Source organism: Salmo trutta, chromosome 18 (genome assembly GCF_901001165.1).
Source record: "Salmo trutta chromosome 18, fSalTru1.1, whole genome shotgun sequence".
Taxonomy (NCBI): domain Eukaryota; kingdom Metazoa; phylum Chordata; class Actinopteri; order Salmoniformes; family Salmonidae; genus Salmo; species Salmo trutta.
This window is the reverse complement of record NC_042974.1, coordinates 27575469-27590777: the sequence shown is the minus strand read 5'-3', so window position 1 is coordinate 27590777 and position 15309 is coordinate 27575469. Positions and strand designations below refer to the sequence as shown.

Below are 15309 nucleotides of genomic sequence, written 5' to 3'. Positions count from 1 at the left end.
GATCGGCTATGAAAAGCCAACTGACATTTACTCCTGAGGTGCTGACCTGTTGCACCCTCGACAACCACTGTGATTATTATTATTTGACCCTGCTGGTCATCTATGAACATTTGAACATCTTGGCCATGTTCTGTTATAATCTCCACCAGGCACAGCCAGAAGAGGACTGGCCACCCCTCATAGCCTGGTTCCGCTCTAGGTTTCTTCCTAGGTTCTGGCCTTTCTAGGGAGTTTTTCCTAGCCACCGTGCTTCTACACCTGCATTGCTTGCCGTTTGGGGTTTTAGGCTGGGTTTCTGTACAGCACTTTAATATATCAGCTGATGTAAGAAGGGCTTTATAAATACATTTGATTTGATAGAAAATACTAGGTCAAAATACTAGGTCAATGAGAAACAAACTTAACAGACTCAAAACAAGAAGCCATGCCTAAACTCAACTATATCAACACCCTTGTCAATTTAACAGGTCCATATTGCGGCTGTCAATTGTGAGCAACACATTTACCACTGCATTCAGTCTGAAGGTAGCAAAAACAGTACACCACAAAAAGGTACAAGGCCGCGGTAAGTGGCAAGGGTTACAGACTTCAATTGGAGTAGAGCGGTTGGCGGCAAAACGCAAGCAGTTTTGCAAGCGGCCCTGTTTGTGGTGCTTGCTCCCATGAGCGGCGAAGCTGGCTCGGAGCTCGAGGCACCAAAAGATGTCATTAGCTTAAGTCCTGAGCTGCCGCCGTGCATGGTTGACCAATGAGCAGAGTTCATCTTGTCAACTAATCAAACAATGTTTTAATGACAACATTCAAGCTGACAACAACCTGGATCACTGGTGGAACACACGGTGGGCGGATATTCTCGTGGTTCAATTGCCGCTTTCCACCGCCCATGTTTAAGCACCTTGAAACATGTTATTGAGTCTAAATGTTATCAAATCAGGAGAATAATAAGTGAAGGAAGCAGTATAGGGAAAATGGGTGGAGGTACCCCTTTTAGGTTGTTGTCACAAATATCCAGCCCATGTCCAGTCATTCACGGGGTCACGTCATTCCGTCTCAGTTGTAAGCATTCAAATCGTGGTCACCATGTGTCTGTGAATCACAACATTAAAGGCAATGCGTGATCACAGCATTTCCACAAATTAAGCCATAGACAATACAACTTAAGCATTGAGGACAGCATTTTGTTGACAACATGGTGCTTTACACAATATCTACTATGTGCGAATGATGGAAGAATCTACCCCAGCTATAGGTCCATTTGAGTGTGTGTTCACTTATGTCTGCACATCAACCGGTACTGGGACCATTGGAGACATGGGATGCTTGCTCTCAAAGTGCTGCTTGAGTGTCTTCAGGTCTGCGTCTATAAAGGTCAAGTACAAAATGGAGGAAATCTGTGGCTTAGATTGAATTCAAAGTTGACACAAATTATAAACTAAACAATACGATGCAACAAACTACCACAAATATGAAAAACTGTACCACACAGGCCAGAACAATACCCTACACATGGAGAGGACCCTAAAAGGCACATACATTACCAACCAATACTACTCACCCGACAGACAAGGCAGGTGTGGGCCAGTGCTGCCTTGGCTGCAATCTTCTGTTTCGCAGCTGCTCCTTTCTTCTTAGCAACCGCCGCCTTGGCATCAGTCAACAAGTCCAACTTGAGAGTGGAGCATGAGTTATATATCAATACCATCAAAATGAATCCCCCTCATCCCCCTGACATTATGGTCAATGTTATGGTCAATGGACTATGTTGATCAAGTGTTAGAGCTGGGCTGGAACAAAAGCCTTCAAACTCCTGCTCTTCAGGACTTCCTGCAATGACTGAACCAGAACAATAGTGTTCGAGGTTGAAATAGTTTACCAAGTTGAGAGGTGATAAGACTCAGGCACACCCATTGGTTTTGGAATACAGAAGGTGCAAATAAGGTTTGCAATTTGGCATCAATAACAGTAATTATTTTTACCCCCTTTTTCTCCCCAATTTCGTGATTACGATCTTGTCTCATTGCTGCAACTTCCCAACGGGCTCGGGAGAGGCGAAGTCAGCCTGCAGGCGCCTGGCCCGCCACAAGGAGTCGCTAGAGCGCGATGAGCAAGGTAAGCCCCCCCCCCCCCCCCCCCCCTGGCCAAACCCTTTCCTAACCCAGACAACGCTGGTCCAATTGTGCGCTGCCCTATGGTACTCCCGGTCACAGCCTGGGATCGAACCCCTGCGATACAGTGCCTTAGATCGCTGCGCCACTCGGGATGCCCATGACAGTAATTCTACCTAAAAAACAAACGTGAATACCAATTCATTTAAAACCCACCATAGCAGGTAGGACTAAATAAGGTTACATAACCTTAACTACTAGGTCTGGGAATTGCCAGGGACCTCACAATATGATATTATCATGATACTTACAGTGCATTCGGAAAGTATTCAGACCCCTTCAGTTTTTCAACATTTTGTTACGTTAGAGCCTTATTGTAAAATGGATTTAAAAAAAATCCTGATCAATCTACACAATGTACCCCATAATGACAAAGCAAAAACAGTTTTATATATATATATATATATATATATATATATATATATATATATAAAATGAAATGTCACATTTACATAAGTATTCAGACCCTTTACTCAGTATTTTGTTGAACCACCTTTGGCAGCGATTACAGCCTTGAGTCTTCCTGTGTATGCTGCTACAAGCTTGGCACACCTGTATTTGCGAAGTTTCTCCCATTCTTCTCTGCAGATCCTCTCAAGCTCTGCCAGGTTGGATGGGGAGTGTTGCTGCACAGCTATTTTCAGGTCTCGCCAGAGATGTTCGATTGGGTTCAAGTCCGGGCTGTGGATGGGCCACTCAAGGAAATTCAGTGACTTGTCCCGAAGCCACTTCTGTGTTGTCTTGGCTGTGTGCGTAGGGTCATTGTCCTGTTGGAAGGTGAACCTTTGCCCCAGTCTGAGGTCCTGAGCGCTCTGGAGTGGGTTTTCATCAAGGATCTCTATGTATGTACTTTGCTCTGTTCATCTTTGCGTTGATCCTGACTAGTCTCCCAGTCCCTGCCGCTGAAAAGCATCTCCACAGAATGATGCTGCCTCCTCTATGCTTCACCGTAGCCAGGTTTCCTCCAGACATGACGCTTGGCGTTCAGGCCAAAGACTTCAATCTTGGTTTCATCACACCAGAGAATCTTATTTCTCATGATCTAAGAGTCCTTTAGGTGCCTTTTGACAAACTCCAAGCGGGCTGTCATGTGCCTTTTACTGAGGAGTGGCTTCCGTCTGGCCACTCTACCCTAAATGCCTGATTGGTTGAGTGCTGCAGAGATGGGAGAACCTTCCAGAAGGATAACCATCTCCACAGAGGAACCCTGTAGCTCGGTCAGAGTGACCATCGGGTTCTTGGTCACCTCCCTGACAAAGCCCCTACTCCACTGATTGCTCAGTTTGGCTGGGCGGTCAGCTCTAGGAAGAGTCTTGGTGGTTCCAAAATTCTTCCATTTAAGAATGATGGAGGCCACTGTGTTCTTGGGGACCTTCAATGCTGCAGAAATGTTTGATCCAATGTTTGAGCCAATGATCCAATGATCCAATATAGTGCTACATGTGTGGTACTAGGCATTAATTCAATTTTCCCTTTTTTGTATCACCAAGTATAATGGATTGTACAGTAGGTGGCGGCATTAACCTATAACATTTGTTTGCGGACCACCATAATACTGAAGAAGAAGAAGAGCTTCATTCATGAATTGTTGCTAGGGCAAAAGTGCGTCATTCAACGCCTCCAGCCTAGACGAGGAGTACAATCCGCCCATCCTATAACCACCCAATGAAATAATTACAGTGGCCCGTCACTAGGCAGTATAACGTGTGGCTGGCCAATTATATTTTTCTTGGCCTAGAAGGGCGCAGGGAGCTGAAGGTAACCGAGTGGCAGCGATCGAGTCCCGGGGAAATCTGTCACGGAGTCACCGTGAAAAAGATCAACAGCCACAACATGCCGAATAAAACTAAAAAGGAAAAGGTAACGTACTGATCGCAACAATACAAATATTGTTGCCAAATATTCAGAGGAAGTAGACCGTATCTCGTAATTGTATTATAATACGCCAACTAGATGTACTATTATCGTAAGGCCTAGCAGAGCAGATGCATTTTCAGACTATGCAAAGACATCAGCAGCCAACAACATATGTGATCTTACCATTGTTTACATTACATTCTTAAATTCATTTAATAACGATAGACAAGCCTATTAAAATAGACGGTAAATCTTAACGTTATACCGTCTATTGACAAAGCTGTTTGCCGCCTGAGGGGATTTCGCCGATGTTTCGACGCTGCCCACATGCTCTGTCTAAACGCAAATACGCCTCACAGTTAAAATACAAAAGATACACTTAGTGTATACACAGTTTAGGAAAGTTACACCCATATGTATTTTGAGGAACACAGGACATGTGGAATGGTCGCAGTGGAATTGAGAGGGCAAGGTATTTCATAGCCGAGGTGGTGAGAGGAAAAGAAAAGTCAGGTGCAACTTTGCTAAACTGCACACTATGTGTATCTTTAGTCATTTAAAGATTCTTTCACGCTTATATGAATGTTAAATTCCAAAGATTTCCCAAACCGTATCGGATGTGAGGTGTACTTTAATTTAAATTTAGACAAAGTGTTGTGATTGTAAAACAGATGTGATAACTATGTTTCCATTACTGGGCGTTACAGGTTAGTTTATAGAAAACGCCGCAATTAGATGTTTCAACTAACCTGCTCATGGCGATACTGTCTTGGTTCTCGATTCGGGGGAAATGTACCTGAGATGTTTGTGTCCAGTTGCAGGTGGTTCTACAAAAACCAGACAAAACTCCATGTTTTGTACCGCGCCAGGAGGTTCCTTGCCATTTTAGCTACCACACATTTATTTTCCATCATCTTTGCAGGAACTCATCTTTCTATGCGACGCGGCCACATGTAGATCACAGTGCATCACACAATGTGACCAAATGGGTGTAATACCGTTGAGTTTTGTCTGGTTTTTGTAGAACCACCTGCAACTGGACGCGGACATTTTATAAGATACCTTTTTTTTCCCGAATCGAGTACGAAGACTATCGCCAAGAGCAGGTAAATTGAAACATCTATGGAATGCGTTTTGTATAAGCTGACCAGTAATGCAAACATGGTTATCACGTATGTGGCATACAATATGTAGCTATTCATGAGGGAGCCAGCTGTGATCACAACACAAGGAGGGCCGCCTGTAAACTGGCTATACCCTACTTGGGTTCTTGAGAGCTACCGATACACTAGCCTGTACAGCAACAATGCGTTTTAACTTTTTACATGATTTATATTCTCAAATCTGTTGATGTCGTAAAATAATGTTGATTTTTTGTTTTAGAAATGGCGTATTGTTTAATGAATATGAACTGCAAACATGCACGAGCGTGAGGCTAGGCAGTTCTCGCTGATAGTGAGTTAACTACATTCTTTAATAAACTTACGATTATCAAGATGATAGTTTCAAGTTCAATTTAGTTTAGTCTCGTTCTTCATAAGATAATACACTCTTGTCAAATAGCTTGCTACAATGTTTTAAGATCGTCTCTCGCTTGTGCTTAATTTGACCAGACTGTAATTTCTGTCTTTTTCCACTAAGGGGTCATTTAAGTCTAGTTCCATACAGTCTGTCATAGAAATGCGACAGTCAAGGCCACAATAATGCATTCCAACAGTTTTTTTTTTAAGGTAGCTCAATTACGGTAATTGTTCACGGAAATGACATTTATGTGTAGTGTACAATAACTCAGATAGAGTTAATAGAACAGAGGATGTGAGTTGAGTATGGTCCTACAACAGTTGTTTGTAGTGAATACGGTAAGATAACTATGGCTTCTTGTCATTCACAGGAACCAACCAAATCTGCCAAAAGCAGCACTAAAAACAGTAATGCCACTAGTGGGAAAGACACAGGAACTGAAAATGCAGATGAGGTAAGATATTATTTGATTAACATGACAGATCCAAATGGTTGTTTGGCAGTATTTCTTTTTTCATTTGTAGCCTGCAGTTTATTTGTGAAGATGGATTTTTCAGATTTATTCATGTCTATCAACTTATAATTAGGGTTTATTTTGAGGTATTATAAACTGTCTATTTGGATCAGGGGCCTATGTATGCACCCAACGGAATTTTATTTGACACCCTATTTCCTGTTTCTTAATCTTGTTTCTTTTCTTCAATGCTACATGGATAATATTGCATCAGTGTCAATATTTTTCCTTCATCTTGGTTAGGCCAACATAACGGAGAGGAGCTAAACATAATGTTAGGCCTTTGCATAATGGCACATGGCCGATGTCTGTTCAGCCGTATATGCCTGCTGGTTGAGTTCACAGTTGAGTTCCTTTGGAACATTGTTAAGGGGGGCTATTTATTATGGCGCTTGTGTTGGATCCAGACTCCAGCCGTTTTATCAGGAATGGAGTGACTGTCCTCTGTGGACAGACCTCTCTGTATGCAGCTGAGCTCTTTGCATAGACCGCCATAGAGGCTGTAACTTCTCCATTGTTTACGGCCCAATAGAGTGTCCTGTCAAAGTAGAAGTTAGACCTGCCTATTTTAAATTTTGTTTGATAAATCTAAATAAACATCCTTGAATCTGAACTAGAGGTCGACCGATTATGATTTTTCAACGCCGATACCGATTAATCGGATGACTTTTTTTTTGTGTGTGTGTGTGTGTGTGTATTGTGTGTGGTAATGGCGATTCCAACAATACTGAATGAACACTTTTATTTTAACTTAATATAATACATAAATAAAATCAATTTAGTATCAAATAAATAATGAAACATGTTAAATTTGTAAAAAAGCTCATGTTTAAGTTCCTTGCTCAGAATATGAACGTATGAAAGCTGGTGGTTCCTTTTAACATGAGTCTTCAATATTCCCAGGTCAGATGTTTTAGTTATTATAGGAATTATAGGACTATTTCTCTCCATACCATTTGTATTTCATATTCCTTTGACTATTTGATGTTCTTATAGGCACTTTAGTATTGCCAGCCTAATCTCGGGAGTTGATAGGCTTGATGTCATAAACTGCGCTGTGCTTCAAGCATTGCGAAAAGCTGCTGGCAAATGGAGAAAAGTGCAGTTTGAATGACTGCTCTATCAAATCATAGACTTAATTAGAATATAATAAACACGGGAATACGTGTCTTAGGTCATTAATATGGTCAAATCCGGAAACTATCCTTTTGAAAACAAAACGTTTATTCTTTCAGTGAAATACGGAACCGTTCCGTATTTTATCGAAGGGTTGCCACCCATAAGTCTAAATGGTCTTTATTAGGAAGAAATGGTCTTCACACAGTTCGCAACGAGCCAGGCGACCCAACCTGCTGCATATACCCTGACTCTGCTTGAACTGAACGCAAGAGAAGCGACACAATTTCAGGCACCGCATTGATTATATGCAACGCAGGACAAGCTAGTTAAACTAGTAATATCATCAACCATGTGTAGTTAACTAGTGATTATGATTGATTGATTGTTTATTATAAGATAAGTTTAATGCTAGCTAGCAACTTATCATGGCTCCTTGCCACCTGCATTCGTGTAACAGGTGGTCAGCCTGCCACGCAGTCTCCTCATGGATTGCAATATAATCGGCATCCAAAAGTGCTGATTACCGATTGTTGTGAAAACTTGAAATCGGTCCTAATTAATCAGCCATTCCGATTAATCGGTCGACCTCTAATCTGAACTCTTGTGTTGTTGTGGTTAGCCAACATGCTCTGAGATGGAAAAACTGTGCAGAAGAGGCAGTGCAAGTTCAGCTACCTCAGAATATAATTGATCTGACTGTTTATATCTGATTTGGTATAGCCAGATAAATAAGATCATTCATCTTTGTAGACAAACACTGACCTGTTTGCCTCTAAGTGTTTCAAATGGCCTTGCACTCAGTGTGCAAACGATCGCTGTTGTGACAGCAGGTCTCTAGGATATAGTGCCCACAGATAACTCCTAGATAACATTTACATTTAGATAACAATGTAGGCACATGCTTTATGGCCACCTGGGTCCCTACAGAAACAAATGTAACTGTTAGAGTTTCAACTAGATACAGTGCCTTCGGAAAGTATTCAGACCCCTTGACTTTTTCCACATTTTGCAACATTACAGCCTTATTCTAAAATTAATTTAAATAGTTTCCCCCCAATTTACACTCAATACCCCATAATGACTAAGCAAAAACAGGTTTATAGAAAATGATGCACTTTTATTACATAAACAGAAATATCACATTTACGTAAATATCCAGACCCTTTACTCAGTACTTTGTTGAAGCACCTTTGGCAGCGATTACAGCATAGAGTCTTCTTGGGTATGATGCTACAAGCTTGGCACACCTGCACCACCATGCTTCACTGTAGGGATGGTGTCAGGTTTCCTCCAGATGTAATGCTTGGCATTCAGGCCAAATAGTTTAATCTTGCTTTCATCAGACCAGAGAAACTTGTTTCTCATGGTCTGAGATTCTTTAGGTGCCTTTTGGCAAACTCCAAGCGGGCTGTCATGTGCCTTTTACTGAGGAGTGGCTTCCGTCTGGCCACTCTACCATAAAGGCCTGATTGGTAGAGTGCTGCAGAGATGGTTGTTTTTCTGGAAGGTTCTCCCATCACAGAGGAACTCTAGAGCGCTGTCAGAGGGACAATCGGGTTCTTGGTCACCTCCCTGACCAAGGCCCTACTCCACGGATTGCTCAGTTGGGCCATCTCTAGGAAGAGTCTTTATTGGTTCCAAACTTCTTCCATTTAAGAATGATGGAGGCCTCTGTGTTCTTGGGGACTTTCAATGCTGCATAAATGTTTTGGTACCCTTCCCCGGATCTGTGCCTTGACACAATCCTGTCTCGGAGCTCTACGGACAATTCCTTTGACCTCATGGCTTGGTTTTTGCTCAGTGATGCACTGTCAACTGTGGGACCTTATATAGACAGGTCTGTGCCTTTCCAAATCATGTCCAATCAATTTAATTTACCGCAGGTGGACTCCAATGAAGTTGTAGAAACATCTCAAGAATGATCAATGGAAACAGGATGGACCTGAGCTCAATTTTGAGTCTCATAGCAAAGGGTCTACTTATGTAAATAAGGTATTTGTTTTTATTTTGAAAACATTTGCTAAAATAAAATACAACTTTTTGCTTTGTCATTATGGGGTATTGTGTTTAGATTGCTGAGGATTTATTTGATTATTTAATCAATTTTAGAATAAGGCTTTTAACATAACAAAATGTGGAAAAATGAAGGGGTCTGAATACTTTCCGAAGGCAGTGTATATTACTTTGATCTTGCAGTGTTTTTTTAATAATTCTTTCTCAGTGCAGCCCTAACACACCATATAATTTAAATCACTTTCTAACTGCACCCCTTTTGATTTGAACGAAACCTTCCATACATGTTTGCCCATGGTAGAAGTGGTCAAAAAAAGTGACCTGAATGACAGAACATTCAGGACATAGAGGTACTCAAAGTTGACCCATTTTGCATACCCCACCCTACCATGAGACCAGGGTTTCCGTTATGAAAATATGGCACCGGACATTTGACCGGCAGCATTATAATTGACCAGACATTTGAAAAATGTACCGGACCCATATGCGTTAGGTGTGTAACCTGATTAGGGTGTCCACCCACGCTGCTCAGAATGACAGAAATCACATTTAGATTATGGTAATTCATCTTTACAGAACATGCAAGTCATCTTTACAGAACATGCAAGTCAAGAATGCAATGACATGTCATTACCATGCACTTTGAAGATGTTAGAATAACTGTCCACAATTTAATTTTCCTCAGCCAACAAAACAAGTAACGAACAGCATAATCACTAACCTACTCATAGGTGGCACATAAGTTTCAAGTTAGGAGAATCAAATTTTCACCATAAAAATGCACCTTTTATAATAAAACATTCCATGCCTCATCGGATTTGCAGACTTATGTAAGATGGCCTACTACTCGTAATGTGAAGAGTAGATTGGTCATAATTCAGTCTAATCGTATAACTCAATTGTAAAAAAGTCTTCATTGCTGAGCGCGTACAGCGTATTGTAGGCTATATCCGATACATTTCTTCTTTGCACTGGCAAAACATATTTCATGCAATTCTACTACACTATGTGACTGGAGGCATAATATTTTTGAATACGACAAATTACAAGTTAGCCTACTCTGCTGACAGTGACAAACGGAGCAATAAAAATGCTGTCCATTATTGTCCAAAAACAAACTTTTAAGTGACACTGACCCAACGATAAAGAGTGAATGTGCGCGCTCCACTGGTACCAGTGAGATAGGCTATAGGCCCAATTTAAGTTGAGAATTTTGATAACTAAAAGACAGATTAGTATTTTCATTGTCTTCTCTTTACAGTAGCCATTTGCTTTCCAAACAATGTTTTCCAGTAATTTAATTTAGAAATACTGCGATATGCCTGACTGGGCCGCTCTACTTTTCACTGACAGTTCCAGCTAGGGCTGTTACGGGGACCATATTACCGCCACACCCGTGGTCACGAGTCATGACGGCAGTCAAATTCCCTGGGACCGTTTAGTCATGGTAATTAGGCTTCTCCAAGCTCTGCTGATGGTCATTAGTAACCTACCAAACTTGCTCTAATCACCCTGACATCAATGCAAATGTATTAAATCTAATCATACACTTCATGAGAGCCCATGAGCTCATCTTGCGCAACATTTCTGTAGGCTATACGCTACTCATTCACTCAGACTACTGAGTCCACTGGTCTCACTCACACAGAACTCCCCTACGCCTTGACCTCTTTCCTCCCCTCTCTCTCCAGATGACATCTTGCGACGAGTGAGGTTTGGCCGCCCGACAACCAGCCCGCTCGACCCCATCCCCTCCTCCCTTCTCCAGACCAACTCTGGAGACCTTCTCCCATTCCTCACTTCCCTCATCAACTCCCTGACCACTGGCTGCATCCCCTCTGATTTCAAAGTTGCCTGAGTTGCTTCCCTCTTCAAGAAACCAACACTCGACTCATCTGACATCAAAAACGATAGACCTGTATCCCTTCTTTCTTTTCTTTCCAAAACACTAGAGCGTGCTCTCTCAACTTTTTCATTATCTCCCTCAAAACAAACTTCATGACCCTAACCAGTCAGGCTTCAAGACGGGTCACTCAACCGAGACTGCTCTTCTCTGTGTCACGGAGGCTCTCCGTACTGCCAAAGCTGACTGTCTCTCCTCTGTTCTCATCCTCCTAGATCTATCCTCTGCCTTCAACACCGTGGCCCATCAGATCCTCCTCTCCACCCTCTCAGGGCTGGGCGTCTCAGGCTCTGCACACTCTTGGATTGCATCCTACCTGGCAGGCTGCTCCTACCAGGTGACGTGGAGAGGATCTGTGTCTGCACCACATACTCTCACTACAGGTGTCCCCCAGGGCTCGGTTCTAGGCCCTCTCCTCCTCTTCTCTCTATACACCAGGTCACTCGGCTCCGTCTTATCCTCACATGGTCTCTCTTATCATTGCTATGCGGATGACACTCAACTACTTTTCTCCTTCCCCCCTTCTGACACCCAGGTGGAAATACGCATCTCTGCGTGCCTGGCAGATATCGCAACGTGGATGTCGGCCCACCACCTCAAGCTCGACCTCGACAAGACTGAACTGCTCTTCCTCCTGGGGAAGGACTGCCCGCTCAAAGGCCTCTCCATCACGATTGACAACTCCACAGTGTTGCCCTCCCAGAGTGCAAAGAACCTTTGCGTGACCTTGGACAACACCCTGACATTCTCTGCAAACAACAAAGCAGTGACCCACTCCTGCAGGTTCATGCTCTACCCATTCAGCATCGTTCACACCCGCTTAAGCCTTAGCCCCACCCATCTCTTTGAGGATTCACAGTGTAGAAAACAACCAAAGATTTCAAGACTAAAAGTTGTGAAAGTTGTACCAAAAGTAGTAGTAAAAATACACTTTGTCTAGTCCTTGGCCGTTGTCCTAATCTGACTTTGGTGCAGGTAATGTTGTTCTTCACATTACCGTCTCTCGTAAACACACACACACAACATCAAATAAAATCTAGGTTTATTTGTCACATGCGCAGGATACAGAAGGTTTAAACGGTACAGTGAAATGGTTACTTGCATAGTGGAGTCTTTTGTTAGGATATGTACAGTTGAAGTCGGAAGTTTACATACACTTAGGTTGGAGTCATTAAATCTCATTTTTCATCCACTCCACAAATTTCTTGTTAACAACTATAGTTTCGGCAAGTCGGTTAGGACATCTACTTTGTGCATGACAAAAGTAATTTTTCCAACAATTGTTTACAGACAGATTATTTCACTTATAATTCACTGTATCATAATTCCAGTGGGTCAGAAGTTTACATCCACTAAGTTGACTGTGCCTTTAAACAGCTTGGAAAATTCCAGACAATGATGTCATGGCTTTAGAAGCTTCTGTTAGGCTAATTGACATCATTTGAGTCAATTGGAGGTGTATTTGTGGATGTATTTCAAGGCCTACCTTCAAACTCAGTGCCTTTGCTTGACAACATGGGGAAATCAAAAGAAATCAGCCAAGACCCCAGAAAAAATTGTAGACCTCCACAAGTCTGGTTCATCCTTGGGCGCAATTTTCAAACGCCTGAAGGTACCATGTTCATCTGTACAAACAATAGTATGCAAGTATAAACACCATGGGACCACGCAGCCGTCATACCGCTCAGGAAGGAGATGCGTTCTGTCTCCTAGAGATGAACGTACTTTGGTGCGAAAAGTGCATATCAATCCCAGAACAGCAAAGGACCTTGTGAAGATGCTGGAGGAAACAGGTACAAAAGTATCTATATCCACAGTAAAACGAGTCCTATATCGACATAACCTGAAAGGCCGCTCAGCAAGGAAGAAGCCACTGCTCCAAAACCGCCATAAAAAATCCAGACTACGGTTTGCAACTGCACATGGGGATAAATATCGTACTTTTTGGAGAAATGTCCTCTGGTCTGATGAAACAAAAATATAACCGTTTGGCCATAATGACCATCGTTATGTTTAGAGAAAAAAGGCGGGGGGGTGCTTGCAAGCCGAAGAACACCATCCCAACCATGAAGTACGGGGGTGGCAGCATCATGTTCTATGGGTGCTTTGCTGCAGGAGGGACTAGTGCACTTCACATAATAGATGGCATCATGAGGCAGGAAAATTATGTGGATATATTGAAGCAACATCTCAAGACATCAGTTAGGAAGTTAAAGCTTGGTCGCAAATGGGTTTTCCAAATGGACAATGACCCCAAGCATACTTCCAAAGTTGTGGCAAAATGGCTTAAGGACAACAAAGTCAAGGTATTAGTGGCCATCACAAAGCCCTGACCTCAATCCTATAGAAAATGTGTTTGCAGAACTGAAAAAGCATATGCGACCAAGGAGGCCTGCAAACCTGACTCAGTTACACCAGCTCTGTCAGGAGGAATGGGCCAAAATTCATCCAACTTATTGTGGGAAGCTTGTGGAAGGCTACCCGCAACGTTTGACCCAAGTTAAACAATTTAAAGGCAATGCTACCAAATACTAATTGAGTGTATGTAAACTTCTGATCCGCTGAGAATGTGATGAAAGAAATAAAAGCTGAAATAAATCATTCTCTCTAATATTATTCTAACATTTCACATTCTTAAATTAGTGGTGATCCTAACTGACCTAAGACAGGGAATTTTTACTAGGTTTAAATGTCGGCAATTGTGAAACTGAGTTTAAATGTATTTGGCTAAGGTGTATGTAAACTTACGATTTCAACTGTACCTAGCTAGCTAACAATGAACCATAATCCCAACTCTAATGCCGAGTTCAAAAGAACTGGGAATTAGAAGAAAAAAACTAGCTCCAACTTGGAAAAATCGCTTTGAACGGTCATCTGACATCTGACTTTCCGACCTGAAGATTACTGACGTCATGATTTGACCTCGTATATTTCAGAGTTCCCAGTTGTTTTGAACGCGGCAATACTACCATGCATAAATCTGCAGGTAGCTAAAGCTAACCAATTAGATTCAATGTTAGCTAGCTAGCTAACATTAAGCTATAACTAGCAATGAAAATGTCTTTCTGAGATGCAAATAATATTACTACACAGATCATACACGTAACGTTAGCTAGCTAACAGGGCACTTTCATTTTCAATGAAAACGACTTTATGATTAAATTTGAAACCTATATCTGAAAATGTAGCTAGACTCTTACCCGTATACATGGACGAAAGTTTCTCTCTCTCTGACATGGATGCCATGGTTTCCCTTAGTTTGAAGATGTATGAAACACCTGTCTCCAGACTACAACATCCTTATTATTACTGTGTTCTCTTTTTGGACTCTCCGCATTTTGCAATCATCTCTCTGCTTCCACCGGGCATTCCACTGATTTCAAATCTCGGTCAACTTCTACCGTGACAACGACACCGTTTCTTCCCACCATTGTCATCAGAAGACTCTACAATGTCTGGTTGAATTAAAATGGATTTCCCTAAATCAAGGATTTCTTCATTGTCTGATTTCCTTTTCAAAGTCAGCATGGCACGATCATCCTCCAAAAAGTAGTCCATCACAACTTTTTCCGGATGATCTTTGTCGAATTGCTATTAACTTAAGGCAGCAATGTTGAGAGCAGTAGCAAAACTTTTTTTCAGGTCTTCATGATATCTTCAAAAAAAGCTGCGGAAGACAGGATTATACACATATACTGAGCAGCTCATGTTATAGACAGAAGCATGTTACAACGCAGACCAATCTGAACTGACTCTGTCAGCATGTCCAACCCCTCCATTATATCAGCGATCATGGCTAGCGAGAAGGATCCTGTATTTTTCTGTGGCTAAACCTACTAGGCTCGTAATTTAACAATTGGATTTGTATTTACAGATGGCATACAAGTGTGTTATTAAGGCACATGAAAGTCAACATTTTCCAGAAGGCATTTCTGCATAAAAACACATTTTGATTTTAAAAAAGGCAAAAAAAGAAAATGTTCAAATGAAACAGGTCACATACAGTATCAGTCAAAGTTTGAAAACCTACTTATTCCAGGGTTTACTTTATTTTTTGAAACAATTTTCTACATTGTAGAATAATAGTGACAACATCAAAACTATCAAATAACACACATGGAATCATGTAGTAACCAAAAAGGTGTTAAACTAATCAAACTATATTTTATATTTGAGATTCTTCAAAGTAGCCACCCTTTGCCTTGATGACAGCTTTG

The 15309-nt window shown here is 41.7% G+C and overlaps 1 protein-coding gene across 1 annotated transcript in view; it reads left to right on the top strand.

Annotated features, from left to right (window-relative positions):
- Positions 1 to 3756: 3756 nt before the first annotated feature.
- The window catches only part of LOC115153103 (serine/threonine-protein phosphatase 2A 56 kDa regulatory subunit delta isoform), a 49490-nt gene continuing 37937 nt past the window's right edge, over positions 3757 to 15309 (top strand). Inside the window, exons 1-2 of the mRNA XM_029698166.1 lie at positions 3757 to 4025; positions 5914 to 5997. Of these exons, the coding sequence (XP_029554026.1) occupies positions 3999 to 4025; positions 5914 to 5997 (111 nt within the window). The 5' untranslated portion in view covers positions 3757 to 3998. The remainder of the gene's footprint in view (positions 4026 to 5913; positions 5998 to 15309) is intronic.